The following is a 27,639-nucleotide window of genomic DNA, read 5'->3' on the forward strand; positions in this document are numbered from 1 at the left end:
TCAACGAGTGAGAGACACGTGTGGGATGCGCGGCACAGGGTTAAATTTACGCAGAGACGCAAACTTGACGGGGATTTCATTTTACGATAGAATAAAATCTTGTATTCGCTTGTAAAGTTAATATTAATTTAACCAGATTAAAATTATGCTTCTGAAATATTATTGTTAACTTTGAGAATGACTATTCTAAAGCATAATATATATGCATGCTGGATCTACCCTGACGCCAGGGTTAGAAATTAAATCTGTTTAAATGTTCTTGTCTGACCTCAGGATTGCTCCTAGCAGGTTCCCGATCGCGCGAATTTTATTTTCTGGCTATTCGCACCGGAAACAGAAAATTCCGATTTTTCAAACTTTAAACCTTATTGTATCTGGAAATCTGGTGGCTTCTCCATCGTAAAGATTTCTAGGCATGCAAGAGACATTTGGGCAACATTTTCCCCTCTAACTATGGGGAGCCGAGCTCATCCTAATCCGTTTTCATGTTTGGTTGTTAGTGCATTTATTGATTCCATAGATTAATATTGTTAGGTGCTGCTTGTTAGAAATTAGAAATGTCATTAATAGATTTTCAATTCAATTTTTATTGTTTTTAAATTAAAACAAAATTTTGTATTTCCCCTATATTCTCTGCAAACTAACACCAAAATTTAAAAAAATGATTGAAAGTGCTGCTCTCTTTTTAAACAGGAAATAAAATAGATTAAATACGGATTTGAGACAAAAAGTGCTGCTTACGCACTTTTACCGGATCACGCGAATAATTCTTCATTTGCGTTAGAAGAGAGCCACTCAATAACAGTTGAATAGTATCTAGAGTGCCACTGGACGTTCGACTCGACATTCTCTAGAGCTTCTTTCACTGCATATTTCGCATCTTTCAGGTATTCGGAGTTTAGTTCCACAAATTGCTTGATCTGTAATTGTAATAGAGGAATAGAGAGAGAGGATAAATTTATTTTGAGTTTGGTTTTACTTGCTCCAAATCATTTTTCTTGCTCATCAAATGAGAAACACTGTCGACGTATTTTCCAACTCGAGAGAAATCTGGACTGACACTAAAGTTCAATTGATAAATATATGAATCTAAATATTTTCAAGAAAAACTTACTAAGAGTGAATATCTTTGATTCGTGAGAAAAGAAATTCTCTCGCAATGTAGAAGCCTTTCGAGCTTGTAGCCACCGAATTAAACACGTGGGTTACTTCGTGATTGCGAATGCCTGAAGTTTCGTTCAAGGACAAATCCAAAAATCTGAAAATTTCCAATTATTGCCTTTACCAACATATATTACACTCCGGCTATGTGTTCACCTGTGCAAAAGCCACATTTCTCGAGCGCATCCTAAGGCAGACAAAAGTTTACTCTTTTCTGCAGCGACGTTCGAGCCCAAAAATCTCTTCCACACAAAGTCCCAGGCCGGTTCGCCTCCTGATTCTACTGCGTTGCAATAGACCACACTTCTCAGTTCAACAGGAATGCTTCAAGAAAATTAAAAATCAGTAATAAGTAGACGAATTTTTGTTTCAATCGTACGGATTAACAATGTCTGGATCCTCGGTTTGTTTTTGCCACGTTTTGAAAAGAGCTGCGGTTTTCTCCTTGCAGTCGGATACCCCCAAGGAGCATGACCAGTCCAGCACCTGAGCGCGATGTTTCATCTGCGGGGGAGTGTTTCTGGCCAAAGTTGGCCTGAACTCATTATAAATTTCATTAGAGAAATAGGAAATAAAAATTTAATTGCCTACTTGAACGGCTCATCAAGTGCGTTGTAAACGGGAGTTAGAAGAGCGCGAATGAATTTTCTAAATGGACCGTATCCTCCTCCTCGTTTTGTCATCCTGGACAAGTATTCCAGGTTCGAGAAGGCGGCTTTCCACGGAAAGTATTCCGTTTCATGGCGAAGATAGCGAAGAAGGTTCAGAGCCAAGTTGTACTCGAGCAAACCAGCCCTGGCCAGGTTAAACGCGTCGTCGATGATCTGCACTCTGTTCAAAGTGGGAATTCCTCCGTGGTTTTTCTCGGTTCTCAGCGCAGTTGACAAAAGGTCCCAATTTTCAGAATCATAGTTTATCCGGTACAAAGCTGGAAAATTATGGGTTAAATTAAATATTTCATTCATGATTAATTTACCAGTGGCATTAACGTTGAGCAGGAGCCATTGGGCCTTTTTGGGCAATCCTTTGAGAGTTGCGTTTGACGTGTTCATCCAGAAGCGAGGTTTGGTGCTCATGTCGAGGAGCGCATTCGACGGGTCCGTGTAGCTGATGGGAACCCACCACAAGCTCTCGCGATCCTCACTCGAACGGCCGAGCCAATCAGTCACAAAACGATTCTGGGGAAAGATATAGGCAACTGGTAAAAGATAGAAGTGTTGCGGGTTGCTGTCTACGGCCGATGCAGGCATTACAATATAAAATACACCTTGCAGCTCTTGGTTAATGATATATTACCTGCCAAAGTTCAGCGCTTCCTTCCTCGTAATTTCGCATGACGTGAATCACCGGATATCCAGTTTGAAGTGTCCAGCTATCCATAATTTCTTTTACGGTTGCGTCTCTTGGCACTTCATCCGTTCTGCTAGAATCTAAACAATTTGTTTTAAATTGTAAATAATATCACTAAATGCAGGTTGGTATCAATTGAGTTATTTAAAATAATGACTATATATACAGTATATGTATGCATACCATTAGCAGAGTCATCCCGCAACTGTTCCTCAAAAGTGGCCCACAAATCATCTTGGACTGCGCTGCCATACTGGTGAGTCTTTAAATATCTGCTGACGCCTTGTCTGAAATTTTCCTCGCCCAAAATGTAGTTTAACATTCTCAAAACTAGATAGCCTGTAAAAAGAAATTCAGATGGAATTTCACATAATTAATAGTTAAAACGCATATAAAAACCTTTAGAGTATGATATGTCATCAAATAATTGCCGGATTTCACTTGGGTGTTGAATATCATTTGAAACCGGATGGGATGATTTTAAGGAATCTTTAGAAAATATGCCCAGGAGACATCTAACCGCCATATTGTCAAGATAATTCCACGATGGTTGAACCTTACACAGAATTGAAATATAGAAAAGAATATAAGAAAAATCCCTGACAACGTTACGTGATCAGTTCCGAGCCCTTCAAGGTAAGTAGCAAATCCTTCATTGAGCCAAAGATCATCCCACCACTTCATGGTGACCAAATTTCCAAACCACTGGTGTGATAATTCGTGGGCCACAACAACAGTCACCAATTCTTTAGATATTATTTCAGAATTACTTTCCTCGTACAACATACACGTCTCTCTAAAAATGAATTATTATTAATTAAACAAAACTATACTAACGTTTTTTTTTGTAAATGCTAGGTTCAAATTTACTCACTCTCCCTCCTAATACACTGCATATGACAATTTTTTAAATAAGATGAATATCATACGTAAAATGACGAGATTCATTTTTTTTTTTAATTTTAACTTGACTGAAACAAACTGTACAGATTACTATTTTAACAAGGATATTCCTTTCCAAATATCATTTCCTCGTCGGTGATCATTTACTGGACCCTATCAAAAAACATTTAACATTTTATCCCAAAATCCACCCGTATAATAAATAAATATTTGTAACTAATTCGTGCGCCATTATTGTCCCTCAAAGATATATGTCTAAACATATTAATAATATTACTTACTCGTAAGTAACCATTCCCCAGTTTTCCATTGAGTTCATCGTCAAATCGGGCAGCGCGATCATGTCCATTTTAGGAAGGGGATAGGGAACGTTGAAATACTCCTCAAAGAAATCTAGCATTTTTGGGCCAATTTCCAGCGAGTACCGGGCCTGTTCTATGGCATCTTGGCGAGCCCACACCCTGAAGGTGGTGTTGCCAGGGTTTGATTGGAGGTGAGCAAAGTCGGAAACGACAAACGCCACCAAGTACGTCGACATCCGCACACTCTCAACGTATTCGTCGCGGAACCAATCAGCCTCACTATATTAGCCAATGGATTAATTTCTTAAATAAATATTTTTATTAAAAATCATACAGTTGGACTGATTTGGCCAGCGGCATGTTGCTGATGGAGGTGAAACCCTTGCGGCGAATCATGTTCACTTGGAAAACAGCTTTCATCGCGGGCTCGTCAAAGCAAGGAAATGCTCTGCGGGCGTCAACTGATACGAATTGTGTTGTTGCAACCCACCTGTCGAACATTTATTAATCATTTACCAAGAAATAAAAATAAACAATATATACTTTTTGTCTCCAGTCGCTTTATCTTGATAGCTGGTTCGATAATATCCCGCTAAGCTGGTGGTCAAATTTCCCTTAAAGGGAATTTCAATCAAGTACTTGCTCCCTGATTTCAGCTCCTCTTTCAGTTTGATTATGTAGAATTCGTTTTGAGTGTCAAACTCGTGACCGACGATTTCTCTGTCTCCGACTCTCACTTGGTCGGTATTTAAGATGAGGTCTGTAGAATGCAGAACCACTCGAGACGTGTCCTTCTCACATTTAACCCTAATTAGGACGCGTCCCTCGAATCGCGAATTTTCTCCGTCAAGGAAAGTTTTAATTTCCAAAGTGTAATGTTCTGGACGCAGATCTCCCGGTAGGCGATATGAAGGTGTTGGAAGCGCGGTAGTAGAGGCCGATAAAGAATTAGCTGTTGTCAGTTCAGGCTCAGAGGCGCTTGTTGTCGTGAACGACGGCGATCTTGGAGACACGCTTTCAATCCCGAATGCAAAACTCGCCATCAAGAGCAGAACTATGAGCAAATTTGCTGACCCCATTGTGCCTGTAAATGGAAGAATAATAATTAAATTAGGCGGGCATTCAATAAAGATAATATTTTTTCCGAAATATTCGAAAACCAAATTTTACTAGAATTATGTTACAAAATTGGTCTAAAAATTAAACATGTAATTAATTTTTCTATTTTTTTTTATTTGCAAATTCGTGAAATGTCCCTATATAGAAGCTACACTCCAGCGAAAATAGAAGATTCACCTGTATTAATAAAAACAGGTGTAATTAAATCATCAATTATATTTTTGCTATGATAAAACGAGTAAAATAAATAATGCAATTTTCCGTCAGCATTAAACAAATTTTTCAGTTAAAAGTGTGCGTGTCTGTATGAATTAATTGTAAAATTATTAGTACACGAGCTCTGTTTCTAAGTGGAAATCAAATTATTCGGGGGTCAACAGAGGACAATGACTGTATTCGCGTATGCTCCATTGGCACACCCAATTTTAGGCACCTGCAAAAACCAGTTTCTTCTTAACGAGGCGAATAAATAAAAATATGATTGGCATTAAGATATTCCCTTCTTTTTCAACAGACAGGCAGCAGGATTGTTAAGGATGACTTAGCTAATTTCAATTGCCTAGAATTGCTATGAAAATCTATCAATATAGTTTTTAATTTATCTGAATGCATGAGTTTTGAGATTAGCTCAAGAAAGTTCATGAGCGCGTGCTGGGAACACAAATAAATGCGGCTACTCCAACCATACATTTTTATCTTTTATTTTGAAGAACAATTATTAAATTGTTTAATTTTGCCTGTGCTATGATAATCACGGCAATCGATATTTAATTTAAAAATAAATCTGTTAAAATATCTGAAGATGCGTGATTGATTAAGGTCTTACCGTGTGGCCGCCGAGCGAGCTGGAAGGTCAATGTCAGGGTCGAGGGAACGTGGTGTCTTACATCAACGTTCCCTGTAGCAGGGATCCCCACTTTTTATCTCAGAGAGTGAGAGACGCGCGTGTGAGAGGTGCGGGCTAAATTATCGCAGAGAAGCAGATTTATCGGGGTTCTCTATTCACGTCAGAAAAATCATGTATTCGCATTAATAATCAATACTAAGTTAAACTGATTAAACTTTAAAAAAGCCTTTTTAATTATTATTTTTATGCTTGAAATACCTGACGCCAGGGTTAGAATTTTAATCTGTTTTATAATGCTTTTGTTTACCTCAGGAATCACTCCTAGCGATTTCTAATTTCTCACAATTCACCAGACACAGAAAATGCTAATTTTTTAAATTTTGACCTTCTATAAATCTCGAAAACTATTGTTTTCCCCATCCTTAAAATTTATAAGCATGCAAAAATATTCTCTATACCTATAGACGCAAATTTCAGATGACAAATTCTTAATATTTTCAAAATATCAACATTTTAAAACAATTCAAATGTATACGTGAATGTAACAGTTGTTGGCCGTATCTTTTAAGGTTCTAGCTTCATTAGAAATCGAGATAATCATGATTTGTCAATTCTCACGGGCCCGTGTCTATAAACTTCAATCTAATATTTCGGGAAAGCTACATGGATTTTTCCCACATATCTTGGTATTATAATTACACCCTTAGATAACACACCAAAAATCAAATCTCTTGGAAACACCGATAGCACCGTTAGTTTTGCACCCACAATGAAAGAGCCGTTACTAACTGATTTTGCAAATCGAATACTTTTTAGATTTAACTAATGCCTACATGGTCCAATTAGGAATGACAGTGAAGGATAAGAGATGCCAATCTATCATTGAGAGAGAAATGGTTCATACGCGAAGGACCGCAGTAAAACAAACAAAGAATATCGTAAGATATATAATTTAAAATTTCCTTCAAAACTAAAAAGACAAAACAAAAACTATTAAAATTTGATTAATTTAACTGTGCTAACAATTATTGAGAAATATTACAATACGCGCACATCAATTTTCCTCGCTCCATGAATGACGATTATCGATGTGTAACCAAGCGTTAAAAATATTTTACAGCTTCACCAATTCATATATTGAAGGTTTTTACCGGTAATTTGGTTCTACTTTAAAACTTTTTGATTCAGATTTTAATCTTCTGAACGGATATTTCAATTAAATATATTATTTTCTTGAAAAGTGTTTGCACCAAGGCCCAAAAACTTATAAAGCATGAAGCGGAAAATTGATAAATGAAACTGTTTTTTTCTTTTTTAATGAATTGAATTCCATTTTAGTTGTATATTGTGTAAAATCATAACATCGCTTTTTCTAATAAAATCCAAAAGAAAGCATATGCTTAATTAATGTTAGAATAACCTGGTTAAAATATTGACGTTTAAGATATGTGAATTACTTTAAATATTTTCGCAGGCAGCAATAAATTTTTGCTGGATTTTCCCCTTAAGAAATAAAATCTTATTATTGAAGTGGAGCTCCTACTCCTTTTTCATTTTTGGTAATTAGAGTTTTTTATTTGATGAAATATTACTTTTAAGCGCTGTTTGTTAAGAATTCGAAATGCCATTCAGTTGTTCTTCAACTTGATTTTTTATTGTTTTAAACTATAACAAAATTTCGGTTTTTCCTTTAAGCTCTGCATTAGAAGAACAAAATACTATTATGAAATTTGCTGCTCCTATATTAAATAGCTGAAATATTAAATAAAAATTTTAGGTAGAAACTTTCGCATGCAGATCACGCGGATAATTCTTCATTTGCGTAAGAAGAGAACCACTCTATAACAGTTGGATAGTATCTGGAGTGCCACTGCACGTTCAACTCGACATTCTCTACTGCCTCCTTCACTGCATATTTCGAATCTTTGAGGTATTCCGAGTTCAGTTCCACAAATTGCTTGATCTGTAATTGCAAAACAGGAGAGTAGAGGGATATAAATAAATTGCATTTGATTTTACCTGTTCCAAATCATTTTTCGTGCTCATCAAATAAGAAACACCTTCGATGTAGTCTCCAACTTGAGAGAAATCTGGCCTGACACTAAAATTCAATTAATTAATATGAATCTAAATAATTTCACCAAAAACTTACAAAGAGTGAATATCTTTGATGCGTGAGAAAAGAAATTCTTTCGCAATGTAGAAGCCGCTCGAGCTAGTGGCCACCGAATTAAACACGTGGGTTACATCTTGCTTGCGAATGCCTGAAGTTTCGTTCAAGGACAAATCCAAAAATCTGAAAATTTCAAAATTAATGCCTTTACCAACACATTAACCTCTAACCAAGTGTTCACCTGTGTAAAAGCCACATTTCTCGCGCGCATCCTAAGGCAGACAAAAGTTTACTCTTTTCTGCGGCGACGTTCGAGCCCAAAAATCTCTTCCATACAAAGTCCCAGGCCGGTTCGCCTCCTGATTCTACAGCGCTGCAGTAGACCACGCTTCTAAGTTCAACAGGAATACTGCGAGAAAATTAAAAATCAGTAATAAGTAGACGAAATTTTGTTTCAATCGTACGGATTAACAACATCTGGATCCTCGGTTTGCTGCTGCCAGGTTTTGAAAAAAGCTACGGCTTTCTCCTCGCAGTCGGACACCCCATAGGAGCATGACCAATCCAGCACCTGAGCGCGGTGATTGATCTGCGGGAGATTGTCTCCGGCCACACTTGGTCTTAACACAAAGTTAATTTAATTGGAGAAATAAAAACCATTAAATTGCTAACTTAAAAGGATCATCAAGTGCGTTGTAAACGGGAGTTAGAAGAGCGTAGATGAATTTTCTAAACGGACTGAATCCTCCTCCTCGATTTGTCATCCTGTACAAGTATTCCAGGTTTGTGAAGGCGGCTTTCCATGGCAAGTACTCTCTTTCGTGGTGGAGATAGCGCAAAAGGTTCAGGGCCAAGCTGTAGTCAAGCAAGCCGGCCCTGGCAAGGTTAAACGCGTCATCAATGATCTGCACTCTGTTCAAAGTGGGGATTCCTCCGTGGTTTTTCTCGGTTCTCAGCGCAGTGGAGAGAAGCTCCCAATTTTCAGAATCATAGTTTATCCGGTACAAAGCTGGAAAATAAAAGGTTCAATTTTAACTTTTAATATGGAGATGATCTCGCTATTACCAGTGGCATTAACGTTGAGCAGGAGCCATTGGTCCTTTTTGGGCAGGCCAGTGAGAGTTGCGTTTGACGTGTTCATCCAGAAGCGAGGTTTGGTGCTCATGTCGAGGAGCGCATTCGACGGGTCCGTGTAGCTGATGGGCACCCACCACAAGCTCTCGCGATCGTCACTCGAACGGCCGAGCCAATCAGTCACAAAACGATTCTGGGGAAAGATATAGGCAACTGGTAAAAGATAGAAGTGATGCGAGTTGCTGGCAGTGGCCGATGCAGGCGTTTCAATATAAAATAAACCTTGCAGCTTTCGGATAATGATATATTACCTGCCACAGTTCAGCGCTTCCTTCCTCATAATTACGCTTGACGTGAATCACCGGGTATCCAGTTTGAAGCGTCCAGCTGTCCATGATTTCTTTTACTGTCGCTTCTCTTGGCGTTTCTGTTCGACTAGAATCTGCTCGACACAATTTGATTTAAATTTTAACAGTGACAATTTATTAAATCAGGTTTGAATTAATTAAGCTATTTAAATAATCTGAATAAATACCTCGAGCAGAGTCGTCTCGCGACTGTATCTCAAAACTGGCCCACAAATCGTCTTGAACCGCGTTGCCATACTGGTGTGTCTTTAAATATCTGCTGACTCCACGCCTGAAAGTTTCCTCGCCCAAAACATAGTTCAACATTCTCAAAACTAGATAGCCTGTAATAAAAAAATGGGGCTTAATACCACAATCATTAATAAAAACTCATTCAAACCTTTAGCGTATGATATGTCATCAAATAATTGCCGGATTTCACTTGGGTGCTGAATATTATTTGAAACTGGATGGGACGATTTTAAAGAATCTTTAGAAAAGATTTTCAAGAGAGACCTAACCGCCTGATTGTCAGGGTGATTCCAAGTTGGTTGAACCTAAATAACACAGAATTGAAATTGTAATGATGAGTGGTAAATAATAGAAAAGGAATTGAAAACGTTACGTGATCTGTTCCGAGCCCTTCAAAGTAAACAGCAAATCCTTCATTGAGCCAAAGATCATCCCACCACTTCATGGTGACCAGATTTCCAAACCACTGGTGAGCTAATTCGTGGGCCACGACGTTCGTTATGAAATCTTTAGCGTTCAAATCAGAAACACCTTTCTCATACAACAATGCCGTCTCTCTAAAAATGAAATATTTAACTTTAAAGATATTAAGTAAACCATTATTTTTAAATGATCTGAAGTCCAAATATATAATCACTTTCCCTTTTACAACTTCTTACGATTTTTTTAAATAAGATCTATAACTATATATAAAATGACAATCCATTTTTTTTTTTGAATGGACTGAAACAAACTGTAAGTATTGGACTATGTTAACAAGATATTCCTTTTCTGGCTAAATTATAATTTTTTCATAACTGATCTGCCCTTATAAATGTTTTCAACATAAAATTTACTAAACAATTGTAATGAGATGGATGTATCATTTACTCGACCGTATCATGAAACCTTTAACATCATCCCAAAAGCTGCTTGATATAATGTCCAAAAATTGTGATTAAATTGTACGCCGATGGTATCCAATATATAAATTCCTATAAACATATTAATAATTTGAAGTTATTTACTCGTAAGTAATTAATCCCCAGTTTTCCATTGCCACTGATGAGAAATCCGACACAGCAATCATGTCCATTTTAGGAAGGGGATAGGGCACGTTGAAATACTCCTCAAAGAAATCCAGCATCTTCGGGCCGATTTCCAGCGAGTATCGGGCCTGTTCAATGGCATCTTGTCGAGCCCACACCCTGAAGGTGGTGTTGCCAGGGTTGGATTGCAGGTGAGCAAAGTCGGAAACGACAAACGCCACCAAGTACGTCGACATTCGCACACTCTCAACGTATTCGTCGCGGAACCAATCGTCCTCACTATATTAGCAAATGGATTAATTTCTTAAATAAATGTTTTAATTGAAAGTAATACAGTTGGACTGATTTGGCCAGTGGCATGTTGCTGATGGAGGTGAAACCCTTGCGACGAATCATGTTCACTTGGAAAACAGATTTCATCGCGGGCTCATCAAAGCAAGGAAATGCTCTGCGGGCGTCAACTGATACGAATTGTGTTGTTGCAACCCACCTGTCGAACATTTATTAATTAAAAATTTAGCAAAGAATAAAAATAATCAATTAATTTACTTTTTGTCTCCAGTTGCTTTATCTTGATAGCTGGTTCGATAATATCCTACTATGCCCGTGGTCAAATTTCCCTCAAAGGGAATTTCAATCACGTATTTGCTTCCTGATTTCAGCTCCTCTTTCACTTTGATTATGTAGAATTCGTTTCGAGTGTCAAACTCGTGACCGATGATTTCTTTGTCTCCGACTCTCACTTGGTCGGTATTTAAGATGAGGTCTGTAGAATGCAGCACGACTCGAGACGTGTCCTTCTCACATTTAACCCTAATCAGGACGCGTCCTTCGAATCGCGAATTTTCTCCGTCCAGGAAAGTTTTAATTTCCAAAGTGTAATGTTCTGGACGCAGGTCTCCCGGTAGGCGATACGAAGGTGTTGGAAGCGCGGTAGTAGAGGCCGATAAAGAATTAGCTGTTGTCAGTTCAGGCTCGGCGACGCTTGTTGTCGTGAACGACGGTGCTCTTGGAGACACGCTTTCAATCCCGATTGCTAAACTCGCCATCAAGAGCAGAACTATGTGCAAATTTGTTGACCCCATTGTACCTGAAAATGGAGGAATAAAATAAATTAAATTATGGGGTCATTCAATAAAGTTAATCATTTGTAAATTTTCAGGAATAATCTCACCAAGTCGAGTTGTGATTTTCATATTTGGATTCTTTCCGAAACGTATATGCAAAGTCGTTAGTATGAAAATTCCTTAAAAACTTCACCATCGCGAGATTGACCACTCGGGAAAAAAATTTTGACTGAGTGTGCACACTCTCCTGTTAAAATTTCCACTCCAACCCAACCACTGCGCTTAAGGTGCTTATTTCATTTTAAATGTTCAATCCTGTATTAATAAGCAGGAAAACATCGTTTTAATTTTTGCTTTTATGACACAAGTGAACTAAATAAAGCAATTGTACGCCATCATTAAATGAATAATTTAGTCAAAAGTGTGCTTGTTTGTATGATTTAAATGTAAACAAGCGCTCGCTGCACCGCGCTTAGCGGTTCGTGCGCCGACAAGCTGCCGGATGTCGAAAAAATATTGAAAAACACCCTTAAAATTTTTGGTAATATCCATTATAATAGAACATTTATGGTACGATTGTATTAAAAATCCCTCAAAATGTTCCTAGCCGATATGGAGTGCCGCTAATAGCAATAATTAAACTCTGGCTCGATCTGGATCTTAGAAAAACATGATTTCGACTTTTGCGAAAATTCGGCACTTCGAAAAGGCGTCCCAATAGCGTTTTTTCAACTTAAAATATTCATAGCTTGACTCCTGTCGATCACACGATCGAAAAACAATGCTCGCCGGACTCGTGGTTAAGTTCTGCGTACGATAGGATCCCTCGTCACCCCCAAACCCCCAAAAATCGCTGCAAAAAGCGCAACAATCTGGCACTTCATTTGCGACTGACTGGGTTTGGCGCCGATCGATGCGGTTTTGGCGATTTTTTTTAACCAGAAGCATAGTGAAGCGATTTACTCGGCGGGAAGTATGAAGGTTAAGAATAAGAATAAATTAGCACTCGAGCTCTGCTGTTTCTACGTGGAAATCAAATTATTTGAAGGTCGACAGACTACAATTAATGTATTCGTGTTTGCTCCGCTGGCAAAGCCTTTTTTATCACCCGCAATATCCGGTTTCTATTTGACTTGGTGAATAATTGAAAAATATTATTTGATGATTTTACTAAACGCATATGCGTGCAACAAATTGAATAAATGACTGATATTAACAATAAAATATTCGCTTCGTTTGCACGTGATAAGCAGGATTGTGAACAGGGTTGCATATTTATATGCTTACCACTGGTTTTTAATGGTTTTTACCACTCAATTTATACCAATTTCTTGCGCATGAAATGCAATAAATTATTTTATTCCATTTTTGCCCTGTGAAAATCTAAAATTTGCGGGTTGGAGCTGTCAAAAAGATTTTTTTTTAAATTGCCTCAATTGCTCCAAAAATTTATCTCTAACAAATTTTCAAGGCGAGGTCGTGATCAAATTTAATTAGAAACTATTTAAAACTGACAATGAGGTGCAAATGTTGTCTGCAACAATCTGGTAAAAATTGAGAAAAAAACTGCTTTTTAACACTGCGCTATTTTTTTTAAATGCGGGCTTTTAGCAACCCTGATTGTGATGAATGACTATGCTGATTTTCATTTCCTAGCATTGCTTTCAGCTATTGAATGCTTCCATTAAATCCAACATTAATTAATAATTAATTTAAATACATGAATTTTGAGATCAGCTTTGACCGCATGCAGGTAGCACTAATGAACGGCTTATCCTTAAGAACAATGAAAATTGTATAATTTCACCCAAATAGGGTGTAAAAATATTTACGGCAGTCACAATTTAATTTAAAAATGAATATCTGAAGATGAGTGATTAAAGTCTTACCGTGTGGTTGGCGAGCTAGCTGGAAGGTCAATGGCAGGGTCGAGGGAGCGCGATGTCTTAAATATACGTTCCCCGTAGCAGGGATCCCCACTTTTTATCTTTGCGAGTGAGATGTGCGGTACAGGGCTAATTATCGTAGAGACGCAGACTTTTCGGGGCTTTCCATTTACGATAGAATAATATCCTGCCATCGCAATTAAAATTAATACTAATTAAACGGATTAAAATTATGCTGGAACTAACCTGCCACCGCAGGGTTAGAATTTAAATTTGATTTAATGGTCTTGTCTGACCTCAGGGTTGACTCCTCGCGATTTCTAATTTCTCACAATTCACCAGACACAGAAAATGCCAATTTTTCAATCTTTATCGCTCTGTATCTCAAATACTATTGGTTTCTCCATCCTAAAAATATGTAAGCATGTGACACGCACTCGGGGCAACATTGTTCCCTGTACCTAGACACAATTTTAACATGAAACATTTTGAATAAATTTCAATAATTCAAGTATTAGTGAACGTAACAGTTGTTGACCATATCTTTTAAGGTTCTAGCTTCATTAGATCTCGAGATAATCAAGGTTTTGTTTACTCCCACGGGCCCGTTTCTACAAATTTCACTCTGATTCTCCGGGAAAGCTCTTAGAATTTTTCCCGCAAATCTTGGCTATTATGACAACCATGTAAAACACAAAAAATTGCAAATTTGAACACCAATAAAACCGTTAGTTTTGCACCCACAATACTGAAAGAGCCGTTACGAACTGGTTTTGCAAATGGCAAATCTCTTACATCATGACTTTGCAGATTTAACTAATGCCAAAATGGTCCAATGAGCAATGACAGTGAAGGATCGACTATTATCGAGACAGAACAGATTGATACGAGGGACCAGCATTTTAATGCACAGAATAACGTTATATAATTTAAAATTACCTTTAAATCTAAAAAGACTACACACTAAAAAAATTGATTCTTACGATTCTTACAAAAACAAATATTACATTACGCTCACATCAATTTAGCTCGCTTCCATGAATGACGTTTATCGAGTGCAAGCGTAAGCGTTCAAAATATTTTATAGCCTCTCATCTTAACATATATAGAGATTTCTTCAGGTATTTTTTGCAAATTAAAAATATCAATTCAAATATCAATGTTATGAAACTGCAATTTCAAAAAACATTATTTGATTTTCATAAAAAGTTCCACCAATAAAATGTATCAAGAACTTAAAAAGATTGAAAGCAATAGACTTTTCTCTTCTGATGTGAAAAATTAATAAATAAAACTGTTTTTTCTTTTTATATGAATTATTGAACGCCATTTTGTTGTTGTTTATTTTGTGAAATCTTAACTTATTGTGCTCGGCTTTTTAAATAAAAGGAACAATTTTAGGTAGCAGTTTTATTTTCGCCCAATATTTATCATTAAAAAAATGAAGAAAAAGTGGTTTTTAATTTTTCAGTTTAGATGGAAAATAATATACTTGTCTTTCAAGTGTGTGAATTCGGTGGAAATACTTCATTAAGAAAATGAGTTACTTTAAAAAAAATTTTTTTCAGATGTTTTGATATTTTAATCGAAATTCGCTCAAATTGTCTGTAAAAATCATTAAATTTTGAATTATCTCTACCTGACGTTGACTGAATGATGGACCTTCAATCTCTCTTTTCGAGATAGTATTTTGGCCTAGTCCATCACTGTAATTGCTCATTGGTCCATTTCGGCATTAATAAATTTGCAATGTCGTGACAGAAGAGATTATTTGCGACTTGTAAAACCAGTTAGTAACGGCCTTTTCACTATGGGTGCAAAACTAACGGTGATATTGGTGTTTCCAGGAGGCATTTGATAATATATAATATCGTCTGCAATTTTTGGTGTGGGGATCCCTGCTACAGAGAACGAAGATTCAAGACACCGCGCTCCCTCGACCCTGCTATTGACCTTCCAGCTCGCTCGGTGGCCACACGGTAAGTCTTCAATCCACTCACTCATCACTCATCTTCAGATATTTTAACAGATAATAATTTTTAAATTAAATAGCGATTGCCAAAAATATTTTAACACACAATTGAGGCAAGTTTATAAAATTTTCATTTTGTTGTTATGGCTGGATTAGCCGTTCGTTGTTGGCTCAATGCGGTCATGATCAGTTATATTTCTAAGCTGTGATCTCAAAATTCATGTATATAAACTAATTAAAAATTAATGATGGATTTAATAGTTTGAAAGTTGAAAGCATATTCTAGGAAATTAAATTACGCACAGTCAGTCTTCACAAACAAGGTTGCAAAAAACCGCAATATTTAAAAAATAAATGGAGTGCAGGGGTAAAAAGCATTTTTTTTTCAATTTTCACCAGTTTCTTGCAGGCAATGTGTGCACCACAGTTTTCAATAATATTCTGATTATTAGCTCATGACCTCGACTTGAAAAATTGTGAGAGAGATATTTTTGGAGAATTTGAAAATGCAAAAATGGCAATATAAAAGAAAATATCGGCACTGTGGAGGAAATTTTTACCAATCCGTTAGCAAATTTTAGATTTTCACATGGAATAAGGGATAATTTCATTTCTTGAGCAAGAAATTGGTAAAAATTGAGTGGTAAGATCCATTGAAAACCAGTCGTTAAGAAACTGGTTTTAGCGGGTGCCTAAAATTGGCTTTGCCAGCGGAGCAAACACGAAAACAGTCATTGTCCTCAATCGACCCCCAAATAAAATGCTTTCCACATAGAAAAATCTATCGCGTACTCATTTATTTACATTTGAATTTTCATTTTAAATTCGAACTAAATTATTTGTTTAATGTGAACAGAAAATTGCTTTATTTCGTTTACACGATTTATCAGAGCGGATATTTAATTGATGATTTAACACCTGTTAATATTGGATTGCACATTTAAAACGAATTGTGCGCCCTGAAGGCGGTGGTTGGGTTAGAGTGGAAATTCTCACAAGAGGGTGTGCACAAACTGTCCATATTTTAGTCCCGAGTAGTTAATTTGCTATTCTCATTAGAGTAAAGTTTCTATATTGATTCTCATTTCAACAACTATGCTAATAATTTCGTATGAAATCCAAAAATGAAAAATTATATACCCGTCTTGATGCGAGTATGCTACCAATTTTTGAAATTTTCGGAAAAAATATAGGCTTAATTAAATGACCGCATAATTTAATTTGTATTCCTCCATTTTCAGGCACCATGGGGTCAACAAGTTTTCAAATAGTTCTGCTCTTGATGGCGAGTTTTGCAATCGGGATTGAAAGCGTGTCTCCAACAGCACCGTCGTTCACGACAACAAGCGCCTCTGAGCCTGAACTGACAACAGCTAATTCTTTATCGGCCTCTACTACCGCGCTTCCAACACCTTCATATCGCCTACCGGGAGATCTGCGTCCAGAACATTACACTTTGGAACTTAAAACTATCCTGGACGAAGAAAATTCACGATTCGAAGGACGCGTCCTGATTAGGGTTAAATGTGAGAAGGACACGTCTCGAGTGGTGCTGCATTCTACAGACCTCATCTTAAATACCGACCAAGTGCGAGTCGGAGACAAAGAAATCATCGGTCACGAGTTTGACACTCAAAACGAATTCTACATAATCAACCTGAAAGAGGAGCTGAAATCAGGGAGCAAGTATTTGATTGAAATTCCCTTCGAGGGAAATTTGACCACCAGCTTAGCGGGCTATTATCGAACCAGTTATAAAGATAAAGCGACTGGAGACACAAAGTAAATGATTGTTTATTTCTATTTTTAGATAAATGTATGATAAATGTTTGACAGGTGGGTTGCAATAACACAATTCGTATCAGTTGACGCCCGCAGAGCGTTTCCTTGCTTTGATGAGCCCGCGATGAAAGCTGTTTTCCAAGTGAACATGATTCGCCGCAAGGGTTTCACCTCCATGAGCAACATGCCGCTGGCCAAATCAGTCCAACTGTATGAATTTTAATTGAAATCTCTATTTAAAAATTAAATTATTCGCAAATGTGTAGTGACGATGATTGGTTCCGCGACGAATACGTTGAGAGTGTGCGAATGTCGACGTACTTGGTGGCGTTTGTCGTTTCCGACTTTGCTCACCTCCAATCCAACACTGGCAACACCACCTTCAGGGTTTGGGCTCGACAAGATACCATTGAACAGGCCCGGTACTCGCTGGAAATCGGCCCAAAGATTTTAGATTTCTATGAGGAATATTTCGACGTGCCCTATCCCCTTCCTAAAATGGACATGATTGCTGTGCAGGATTTCTCAACAGGTGGAATGGAAAACTGGGGATTGGTTACTTACGAGTAAATAACTTCCAATTATTTCTATGCTTATAGTTATTATCTATATATTGGACACCATCGGCATACGACTTAATCAAAATATTTTGTTCAATATTCTGTTCGCTTTTAAAAAGGGTTTCTGATACGGTCAAGTAAATGTTAGAATTGAATTGTATATATTTGAGTGTCAGCATGGTAATACATCAAGTGATGATCTTTTTACAAGCATTCCATCTAATTGCAAACGATAAACACAAAAATACAAAAGAAAACAACATAGAGGAGAGGAATATCTTGTTAACAGTCCACTCCATACAGTTTGTTTTAGTACATTCAAATTTAAAAAAAAAAAACGATTGTCATTATATATAGTCATCCAATTTTCTTACGTTCTAGAAGGGAGAGTGACTAAATTTGGACTTTGATCATTTAAAAAAAATCGGTTTGCATAAATTTTGTTTAAAATAAAATAATCTATTTTTAGAGAGACGTGTATGTTGTATGAGGAAAGTACTTCTGAAATAAATGATAAAGAAGAAGTGACGCACGTCGTGGCCCACGAATTAGCTCACCAGTGGTTTGGAAATTTGGTCACCATGAAGTGGTGGGATGACATTTGGCTCAATGAAGGATTTGCTGTTTACGTTCAAGGGCTCGGAACAGATCACGTAACGTTTTCAATTACTTTTCTATTATTTAAACCTATTTAAAATATTTGTAAGGTTCAACCAACGTGGAATCACCGTGACACTATGGCAGTTAGATCGCTCCTAAAAATCTTTTCCATAGATTCCTTAAAATCATCCCATCCAGTTTCAAATAACATTCAGCACCAAAGTGAAATCAGGCAATTATTTGATTACATATCGTACGTTAAAGGTATATTTGAGTTTTTATTGTTAATCATATGATATTCTATCTGATTTTTTTTATTACAGGCTATCTCGTTTTGAGAATGTTAAACTACGTTTTGGGCGAGGAAACTTTCAGGCAAGGCGTTAGCAGATATTTGAAGACTCACCAATACGGCAACGCGGTCCAAGATGATTTGTGGGCCAGTTTTGAGCAACAATTGCGGGATGACTCTGCTCGAGGTATATAGGCAGAACTATTTTAAAAACTTGATACCGACCTAAATATAATAAATTGTTACTGTCACAAATTAAATCAAATTTTGTCAAATAGATTCTAGTAGAACGGATGAAGTGCCAAGGGAAGCGACAGTGAAAGAAATCATGGACAGCTGGACGCTTCAAACTGGATACCCGGTGATTCACGTCAAGCGTAATTACGAGGAAGGAAGCGCTGAACTGTGGCAGGTAATACCATTAACCAAAAGCTGCAAGGTTTATTTTATATTGTAACGCCTGCATTGGCCGTAGACAGCAACTCGCATCACTTCTATCATTTACCAGTTGCCTATTTTTTCCCCAGAATCGTTTTGTGACTGATTGGCTCGGCCGGTCGAGTGACGATCGCGAGAGCTTGTGGTGGGTGCCCATCAGCTACACGGACCCGTCGAATGCACTGCTCGACATCAGCACCAAACCTCGCTTCTGGATGAACACGTCAAACGCAACTCTCACTGGCCTGCCCAAAAAGGACCAATGGCTGCTGCTCAACGTTAATGCCACTGGTAATACATTATCAATGAAATATTTAATTTAACCTATAATTTTCCAGCTTTGTACCGGATAAATTATGATTCTGAAAATTGGGATCTTTTGTCCATTGCGCTGAGAACCGAGAAAAACCACGGTGGAATCCCCACTTTGAACAGAGTGCAGATCATCGACGACGCGTTTAACCTGGCCAAGGCTGGTTTGCTTGAGTACAACTTGGCCCTGAACCTTCTTCGCTACCTCCGCCATGAAAGAGAGTACCTTCCTTGGAAAACCGCCTTCTCGAACCTGGAATACTTATCCAGAATGACAAAACGAGGAGGAGGATATGGTCCATTTAGGAAATCCGTCCGCGCTCTTCTAACTCCCGTTTACAACGCACTTGATGAACCTTTCAAGTAAGCAATTTATGGTTTATTTCTACAGTTAAATTAATTTTGAGTTAAGGCCAAGTGTTGCTGGAGAAACTATCCCGCAGATGAAACACCGCGGTCAGGTGCTGGACTGGTCATGCTCCTTTGGGGTGGTCGACTGTAAAGAAAAAGCCGTGGCTCTTTTCAAAAATTGGCAGCAGCAAACTGCCCAGGATCCAGACGTTGTTAATCCGTACGATTGATACAAAAATTCGTCAACATATTACTGATTTTTTCGCAGCATTCCTGTTGAACTGAGAAACGTGGTCTACTGCAACGCAGTAGAATCAGGAGGCGAACCGGCCTGGGACTTTGTGTGGAATAGATTTTTGGGCTCGAACGTCGCCGCAGAAAAAAGTAAACTCCTGTCTGCTTTAGGATGCGCGCGGGAAATGTGGCTGTTGCACAGGTAAAAGCATATTTAAACTAGAAGTTAAATCAATTTCGTAATGGAAATCCATCGCAGATTTTTGGACATGTCCTTGAACGAATCTTCAGGCATTCGCAAGCAAGATATAGCCATCGTGTTTAAATCGGTGGCCACTAGCTCGAGCGGCTTCTACATTGCGAAAGAATTTCTTTTCTCACGCATCAAAGATATTCACTCTTAGTAGGTTTTTCGTGAAAATGTTTATATATCTATTGAAAAATCGATTTTTAGTGTCAGTCCGGATTTCTCTCGAGTTGGCAACTTCGTCGAAGGTATTTCTCATTTGATGAGTACGAAAAATGATTTGGAGCAGGTAAAATCAAACTCAAAATAAATTTACTCTCTCTCTATTCCTCTATTACAATTACAGATCAAGCAATTTGTGGAACTGAACTCCGAATACCTCAAAGATGCGAAATATGCAGTGAAAGAAGCACTAGAGAATGTTGAGTTGAACGTGCAGTGGCACTCGAGATACTATTCAACTGTTATTGAGTGGTTCTCTGCTAACGAAAATGAAGAATTATTCGCGTGATCTGGTAAAAAGTGCGGCAGCGGCAATTTTTTCTCTCAAAATCTGTATTTAAATTAATTTAATTTCTGTTAAATAGAAGAGCAGCACATTTAATCAATATTTTTTTCAATTTTTGTTCCTGTGCAGAGCATATTCGGGAAAACCGAAATTTTGATTTAGTTCAATCACATAATTAATAAAATCTGAATGACATTACGTATTTCTATCGAACAGCGCGTAATATTTATAATATAACACTATCATCACCTGTATGTACTTCCTATGCTGAAGGTCAAATAAATTGAATTGAATAAACACTAAAAAACAAAAATAAATAAAGGAGTAGGAGCTCGGCTCACCACCCACTACAATAATCGGTTTTTATTTCCTTAGAGGTAAAATGAATAAAAAAATTTCTGCCTGCGAGAACACTTCAAGTAATTCACTCACCTGACACGTCTTTATTTCAACCAGAGACTATTCTCCAACATTTATAAAACTGATGCTCTTTCTTGGCCTGATATATAAAAAAGCCAGGCATGCATGTTTTGTACACCATATAGTTAAAACTATAATTGACGTTCAATTCATATACGATCGGATTATTGCGGCGCCATACATGAGGTCAAACAAGACCATTTAAACAGATTAAAATTCTAACCCAGTCGTCAGTTAGTTCCAGCATAAAAAATATTCATTAAAAAATATTTTTTTAATTAAGTTTAATCGGTTTATTTAAGTATTGTTTTAAATGTTATTGCGCTATTTTAAAGTATCGTACAAGGAATGCCCCGAAAAGTCTGCGTCTCTGCAATAATTTAGCCCGAACCTCTCACACGCGCGTCGCTCACTCTCTGAGATAAAAAGTGGGGATCCCTGCTACAGGGAAGGTAGATTTAAGACACCGCGCTCCCTCGACCCTGCCATTGACCTTCCAGCTCGCTCGGCGGCCACACGGTAAGACCTTAATCCACTCCGCAACTTCAGATATTTGAACATATTCATTTTTAAATTAAATATTGATTGCCGTGATTATCATAGCACAGGCAAAATTAAACAATTTAATTGTTCTTCAAAATAAAAGATAAAAATGTATGGTTGGAGTAGCCGCATTTATTTGTGTTCCCAGCACGCGCTCATGAACTTTCTTGAGCTAATCTCAAAACTCATGCATTCAGATAAATTAAAAACTATATTGATAGATTTTCATAGCAATTCTAGGCAATTGAAATTAGCTAAGTCATCCTTAACAATCCTGCTGCCTGTCTGTTGAAAAAGAAGGGAATATCTTAATGCCAATCATATTTTTATTTATTCGCCTCGTTAAGATGAAACTGGTTTTTGCGGGTGCCTAAAATTGGGTGTGCCAATGGAGCATACGCGAATACAGTCATTGTCCTCTGTTGACCCCCAAATAATTCGATTTCCACTTAGAAACAGAGCTCGTGTACTAATAATTTTACAATTAATTCATACAGACACGCACACTTTTAACTGAAAAATTTGTTTAATGCTGACGGAAAATTGCATTATTTATTTTACTCGTTTTATCATAGCAAAAATATAATTGATGATTTAACACCTTGTCGTACACTCTTTGGCCGACTACTGACCTTAGAGGTGTCAGGATCAGGAGACCGTATCAAGAACCATATTTACATTCTCTAATATCTTCTCGAGCACACAATCAATTCTCGTAATTCTTCGCAAAATTTCCGCATTAATTCGCGATCAATTATGTTTCCGTTTACATCAAACAGTCATCCTTCATTCCTTAACGCATAGTTCAGTGGACTACACACCTGTTTAGTAATAAAGGATTGAACATTTAAAACGAATTGAGCACCCTGGTTGGGATAGAGTGAAAATTACAACAGGTTGTGCACAAATAGTCAATATTTTTGTCCTGAGTGGTCACTCTGCAATCCTCGCGACATTGAAGTTGCATGGATTCACAGCAAATAAACTTCGGAAAAAAATCCAAAAATGAAAAACTACATAACATTAAACTCGACTTGAAGAGATATTTCCGGAAAAAATATAAATTGTTAACTTTATTGAATGACCACATTATTTAATTTTTATTCCTCCATTTTCAGGCACCATGGGGTCAACAAGTTTTCAAATAGTTCTGCTCTTGATGGCGAGTTTAGCATTCGGGATTGAAAGCGTGTCTCCAAGAGCACCGTCGTTCACGACAACAAGCGTCGCCGAGCCTGAACTGACAACAGCTAATTCTTTATCGGCCTCTACTACCGCGCTTCCAACACCTTCATATCGCCTACCGGAAGACCTGCATCCAGAACATTACACTTTGGAAATTAAAACTTTCCTGGACGGAGAAAATTCGCGATTCGAAGGACGCGTCCTGATTAGGGTTAAATGTGAGAAGGACACGTCTCGAGTGGTGCTGCATTCTACAGACCTCATCTTAAATACCGACCAAGTGAGAGTCGGAGACAAAGAAATCATCGGTCACGATTTTGACACTCAAAACGAATTCTACATAATCAAACTGAAAGAGGAGCTGAAATCAGGAAGCAAATACGTGATTGAAATTCCCTTCGAGGGAAATTTGACCACGAGCTTGAAAGGATATTATCGAACCAGCTATCAAGATAAAGCAACTGGAGACAAAAAGTAAATTAATTGATTATTTTTATTCTTTGCTAAATTTTTAATTAATAAATGTTCGACAGGTGGGTTGCAACAACACAATTCGTATCAGTTGACGCCCGCAGAGCATTTCCTTGCTTTGATGAGCCTGCGATGAAAGCTGTTTTCCAAGTGAACATGATTCGGCGCAAGGGTTTCACCTCCATCAGCAATATGCCACTGGCCAAATCAGTCCAACTGTATTACTTTCAATTAAAACATTTATTTAAGAAATTAATCCATTTGCTAATATAGTGAGGACGATTGGTTCCGCGACGAATACGTTGAGAGTGTGCGAATGTCGACGTACTTGGTGGCGTTTGTCGTTTCCGACTTTGCTCACCTGCAATCTAATCATGGCTACACCACCTTCAGGGTGTGGGCTCGCCAAGATGCCATTGAACAGGCCCGATACTCGCTGGAAATCGGCCCAAAGATTTTAGATTTCTATGAGGAGTATTTCGACGTTCCCTATCCCCTTCCTAAAATGGATATGATCGCACTGCCTGAGTTAACAGAGTACGCAATGGAAAACTGGGGAATGATTACCAACGAGTAAGTAACTTCCAATTATTAAAATGTTTATAGTTGTTTATTATTTATTGAACACCAATAGCGAACGAATTAATTACAATTTTTTGAACAGTACAACGGGCAGATTTTTGGATACTGTCGAAGTTTTATTTTGATACAGTCAAGTAAACAATATAATGATGTATCACAAAAAACAACATTCACTAAATTAAAATTTTTCTAGTAAGTTTCAAGAAGAGTACATTTATAAAAACAGATTACATGTGAGGAATTGATGTTAAGAAATGAATTGATTATCTTGTCAACATAGTCTAATCCTTACAGTTTGTTTTAGTCCATAAAAAAGATTTTCATTATATGTGGTCATCAAAATTAAAAACTTTTCGTATGCAGCAGTAGGAGGGAGAGTTTGTATATTTAAACTTAGGTCGATTATACAAAGTATAGTTAGTTGAAATTATGTTTTTAGTAAAATAATTCATTTTTAGAGAGTCGTGTATGTTGTATGAGGATAGTACTTCTGAAATATATGATAAAGAAGACGTGACGGTCACTGCGGCCCACGTATTGGCTCACCAGTGGTTTGGAAATTTGGTCACCATGAAGTGGTGGGATGATCTTTGGCTCAAAGAAGGATTTGCTACTTACGTTGAAGGGCTCGGAACAGATCACGTAACGTTTTTACAAATTTTTCTTTTATTATTCACTATTTCGATTCTGTGTTAGGTTCAACCCTCGTCGAATTACCTTGACAATATGGCGGCTATGTCTCTCCTAAGAATCTTTTTTAAAGATTCCTTAAAATCATCCCATTCAGTTTCAAAAGATATTCAGAACCCTAGTGAAATCCGGCAATTGTTTGATGACATATCGTACTATAAAGGTTTATATGCGTTATTATTATAATTATTAATTATATGAAATTTCTTCTAAATTTCTTTTTACAGGCTATCTAGTTTTGAGAATGTTAAACTACGTTTTGGGCGAGGAAACTTTCAGACGAGGCGTCAGCAAATATTTAAAGACCCACCAGTATGACAACGCGGTCGAAGATGATTTGTGGGCCAGTTTTGAGCAACAATTGCGGGATGATTCTGCTCGAAGTATATAATCAGAATTAATTTAAGAACTTAATTGATACCAACCTTAATTTAAGAAATTGTTACTGTCACAAATTAAATCAAATTTTGTCAAATAGATTCTAGTAGAACGGATGAAGTGCCAAGAGACGCGACCGTAAAAGAAATTATGGACAGCTGGACGCTTCAAACTGGATACCCGGTGATTCACGTCATGCGAAATTATGAGGAAGGAAGCGCTGAACTGTGGCAGGTAATATATCATGAACCGAAAGCTGCAAGGTTTTTCTTATATTAAACCCCTGCATCGGCCACTGCCAGCAACTCGCATCACTTCTATCTTTTACCAGTTGCCTATATCTTTCCCCAGAATCGTTTTGTGACTGATTGGCTCGGCCGTTCGAGTGACGATCGCGAGAGCTTGTGGTGGGTGCCTATCAGCTACACGGACCCGTCGAATGCGCTCCTCGACATGAGCACCAAACCTCGCTTCTGGATGAACACGTCAAACGCAACTCTCACTGGCCTGCCCAAAAAGGACCAATGGCTCCTGCTCAACGTTAATGCCACTGGTAAATTAATCATCCCCAAAACTTTTAAAATTAATGAACATATTTTTCCAGCTTTGTACCGGATAAACTATGATTCTGAAAATTGGAATCTTTTGTCCACTGCGCTGAGAACCGAGAAAAACCACGGAGGAATCCCCACTTTGAACAGAGTGCAGATCATCGACGACGCGTTTAACCTGGCCAAGGCTGGTTTGCTCGAGTACAACTTGGCCCTGAACATTCTTCGCTACCTCCGCCATGAAAGAGTGTACCTGCCTTGGCGCGCCGCTTTCTTGAACCTCGAATATTTTTCTAGGATGACAAAACGTGGAGGAGGATACGGTCCGTTTAGAAAATTCGTCCGCGCTCTTTTAACTCCCGTTTACAATGCACTTGATGAACCATTCAAGTACGAAATTAAAATATTAGTTTTCGAATTTAATTAATTAAGTTAAATTTGATATTAAGGCCAAGTGTTGCTGCAGACACTCTCCCGCAAATCAAATACCGCTTTCATGTGCATGACTGGTCATGCTCCTATGGGGTTTCCGATTGCGAGGAGAAAGCCGTGGCTCTTTTCAAAACCTGGCAGCAGCAAACCGAGGATCAAGACGTTGTTAATCCGTACGATTGAAGTTAAAAAGTTTAAAAATAATTTTTTTTATTAATTTTCTCGCAGCATTCCTGTTGAACTGAGAAGCGTTGTCTACTGCAAAGCAGTAGAATCTGGAGGCGAACCGGCCTGGGACTTTGTGTGGAAGAGATTTTTGAGCTCGAACGTCGCTGCAGAAAAGAGTAAACTTTTGTCTGCCTTAGGATGCGCACGAGAAATGTGGCTTTTGCACAGGTGAACACTTGGTTAGAGGTTAATATGTTGGTAAAGGCATTAATTTTGAAATTTTCAGATTTTTGGACATGTCCTTGAACGAAACTTCAGGCATTCACAAGCAAGATATAGCCAGCGTGTTTAATTCGGTGGCCACTAGCTCGAGCGGCTTCTACATTGCGAAAGAATTTCTTTTCTCACGCATCAAAGATATTCACTCTTAGTAAGTTTTTGGTAAAAATGTTTATATTCCTATTAATTAATCGAATTTTAGTGTCGGTCCGGATTTCTCTCGAGTTGGAAAATATGTGGAAAGCGTTTCTCATTTGATGAGTAAGAAAAATGATTTGGAGCAGGTAAAATAAAACTCAAAATAAATTTACTATCGCTCTATTCCTCTATTACAATTACAGATCAAGCAATTTGTGGAACTGAACTCTGAATACCTGAAAGATGCGAAATATACAGTGAAGGAAGCAGTAGAGAATGTCGAGTTGAACGTGCAGTGGCACTCTAAATACTACCCAACTGTTATTGAGTGGTTCTCTGCTCACGAAAATGAAGAATTATTCGCGTGATCCGGTGAAAAGTGCGAAGCAGAAATTTTTCCTCAAATCTGCATTTAACTTATTTTTATTTCCTATATAATAGGAGAGCAACACATTTCATCATAGAATTTTTAAATGTTTTTATCTTGTGCAGAGCATAAAGGGGAAAACTGTATTTTGGTTATAATTTTATAACAATAAAATTTAAATTGAATAAAATCTGAATGACAATGCGAATTTCTAACAAACAGTGCCTAATGGTAATAATTTTTCCATAAACACTAAAAAAAAAAAAATGAAAAAGGAGTAAGATCTCGGCTCCCTCCTAGTACAATAATCAGTTTTTATTTTTTAGGGTACAAATCCAGCAGAAAAATGTTACTGCCTCCGAGAACATTTCAAGTAATTGACTATCGTCTGATGCGTCTTTATTTCAACAAGATTATTGCAACATTAATAAAATTGATGCCATATTTTGGCCTGATATTTATAAAAGGCAAGCATTCATGTTATGACTTTTTTATGATACACAACTAAAAATGGCGTTCAGTTCGTGTAAAACAAAGAAAACCACGTTATTAATAATTCTCTTCAGAATGGAAAAGGCTATTTCAATCTTTTTAAGGTCTTGCATTTCGGTAGAACAACTATACAAGATACAAGATATGTATATTCAATATAAATACAATACATGATTTTATTCTATCGTACAAGGAAAG

At 37.5% G+C, this 27,639-nt stretch overlaps 4 protein-coding genes across 4 annotated transcripts; 2 read left to right on the forward strand and 2 right to left on the reverse strand.

The window, feature by feature from the left end:
* Positions 1–567: 567 nt before the first annotated feature.
* On the reverse strand, positions 568–5,798 carry LOC135945430 (aminopeptidase Ey-like). Its single transcript, XM_065493117.1, has 15 exons — positions 5,662–5,798; positions 4,260–4,800; positions 4,051–4,206; positions 3,696–3,995; positions 3,124–3,307; positions 2,911–3,067; positions 2,695–2,850; positions 2,458–2,591; positions 2,138–2,339; positions 1,753–2,089; positions 1,541–1,696; positions 1,318–1,485; positions 1,115–1,258; positions 980–1,061; positions 568–920 (listed from the first exon to the last, which is right to left on the reverse strand). Exons 2-15 carry the CDS (start codon positions 4,793–4,795, stop codon positions 756–758), a joined length of 2,877 nt encoding a protein of 958 aa, XP_065349189.1. The 5' UTR covers positions 4,796–4,800; positions 5,662–5,798; the 3' UTR covers positions 568–755.
* Positions 5,799–7,314: 1,516 nt separating this feature from the next.
* Positions 7,315–13,499, reverse strand: LOC135945432 (aminopeptidase Ey-like). Its single transcript, XM_065493120.1, has 15 exons — positions 13,453–13,499; positions 11,046–11,586; positions 10,831–10,986; positions 10,476–10,775; positions 9,842–10,025; positions 9,617–9,773; positions 9,405–9,560; positions 9,181–9,311; positions 8,861–9,062; positions 8,468–8,804; positions 8,260–8,415; positions 8,037–8,204; positions 7,835–7,978; positions 7,702–7,783; positions 7,315–7,645 (listed from the first exon to the last, which is right to left on the reverse strand). The coding sequence occupies exons 2-15, from the start codon at positions 11,579–11,581 to the stop codon at positions 7,481–7,483; spliced, it is 2,874 nt and encodes a 957-aa protein (XP_065349192.1). The 5' UTR covers positions 11,582–11,586; positions 13,453–13,499; the 3' UTR covers positions 7,315–7,480.
* A 1,844-nt stretch (positions 13,500–15,343) lies between these two features.
* On the forward strand, positions 15,344–21,101 carry LOC135947247 (aminopeptidase Ey-like). The gene is made up of 15 exons (XM_065495957.1): positions 15,344–15,428; positions 16,663–17,203; positions 17,258–17,413; positions 17,470–17,769; positions 18,233–18,416; positions 18,471–18,627; positions 18,687–18,842; positions 18,934–19,067; positions 19,183–19,384; positions 19,432–19,768; positions 19,818–19,976; positions 20,025–20,192; positions 20,250–20,393; positions 20,445–20,526; positions 20,584–21,101. The coding sequence occupies exons 2-15, from the start codon at positions 16,668–16,670 to the stop codon at positions 20,746–20,748; spliced, it is 2,880 nt and encodes a 959-aa protein (XP_065352029.1). The 5' UTR covers positions 15,344–15,428; positions 16,663–16,667; the 3' UTR covers positions 20,749–21,101.
* A 492-nt stretch (positions 21,102–21,593) lies between these two features.
* Positions 21,594–27,145, forward strand: LOC135947249 (aminopeptidase Ey-like). The gene is made up of 15 exons (XM_065495958.1): positions 21,594–21,684; positions 22,827–23,367; positions 23,427–23,582; positions 23,638–23,937; positions 24,405–24,588; positions 24,643–24,799; positions 24,864–25,019; positions 25,115–25,248; positions 25,366–25,567; positions 25,619–25,955; positions 26,015–26,170; positions 26,226–26,393; positions 26,452–26,595; positions 26,647–26,728; positions 26,786–27,145. Exons 2-15 carry the CDS (start codon positions 22,832–22,834, stop codon positions 26,948–26,950), a joined length of 2,877 nt encoding a protein of 958 aa, XP_065352030.1. The 5' UTR covers positions 21,594–21,684; positions 22,827–22,831; the 3' UTR covers positions 26,951–27,145.
* Positions 27,146–27,639: the final 494 nt, after the last annotated feature.

This window comes from Cloeon dipterum, chromosome X (assembly GCF_949628265.1).
Source record: "Cloeon dipterum chromosome X, ieCloDipt1.1, whole genome shotgun sequence".
NCBI lineage: Eukaryota > Metazoa > Arthropoda > Insecta > Ephemeroptera > Baetidae > Cloeon > Cloeon dipterum.

What these genes read in the sequence shown, in the direction of transcription:
- LOC135945430 (XM_065493117.1), bottom strand. Translation starts at nt 4,795, where the DNA reads ATGGGGTCAGCAAATTTGCTCATAGTTCTGCTCTTGATGGCGAGTTTT. An exon ending in GCTCAACGTTAATGCCACTG is followed by an intron (nt 2,090 to 2,137) that starts GTAAATTAATCA and finishes ATAATTTTCCAG; the next exon opens with CTTTGTACCGGATAAACTAT. An exon ending in AGAAAAATGATTTGGAGCAA is followed by an intron (nt 921 to 979) that starts GTAAAACCAAAC and finishes TTACAATTACAG; the next exon opens with ATCAAGCAATTTGTGGAACT.
- LOC135947247 (XM_065495957.1), top strand. Translation starts at nt 16,668, where the DNA reads ATGGGGTCAACAAGTTTTCAAATAGTTCTGCTCTTGATGGCGAGTTTT. An exon ending in TGGGGATTGGTTACTTACGA is followed by an intron (nt 17,770 to 18,232) that starts GTAAATAACTTC and finishes ATCTATTTTTAG; the next exon opens with AGAGACGTGTATGTTGTATG. An exon ending in ATCAAAGATATTCACTCTTA is followed by an intron (nt 20,394 to 20,444) that starts GTAGGTTTTTCG and finishes ATCGATTTTTAG; the next exon opens with TGTCAGTCCGGATTTCTCTC.
- LOC135945432 (XM_065493120.1), bottom strand. Translation starts at nt 11,581, where the DNA reads ATGGGGTCAACAAATTTGCACATAGTTCTGCTCTTGATGGCGAGTTTA. An exon ending in AAGGGCTCGGAACAGATCAC is followed by an intron (nt 9,774 to 9,841) that starts GTAACGTTTTCA and finishes TGTGTTATTTAG; the next exon opens with GTTCAACCAACTTGGAATCA. An exon ending in GCGAGACGACTCTGCTCGAG is followed by an intron (nt 9,312 to 9,404) that starts GTATTTATTCAG and finishes TGTGTCGAGCAG; the next exon opens with ATTCTAGTCGAACAGAAACG.
- LOC135947249 (XM_065495958.1), top strand. Translation starts at nt 22,832, where the DNA reads ATGGGGTCAACAAGTTTTCAAATAGTTCTGCTCTTGATGGCGAGTTTA. An exon ending in GCACTTGATGAACCATTCAA is followed by an intron (nt 25,956 to 26,014) that starts GTACGAAATTAA and finishes TTTGATATTAAG; the next exon opens with GCCAAGTGTTGCTGCAGACA. An exon ending in GAAATGTGGCTTTTGCACAG is followed by an intron (nt 26,394 to 26,451) that starts GTGAACACTTGG and finishes TGAAATTTTCAG; the next exon opens with ATTTTTGGACATGTCCTTGA.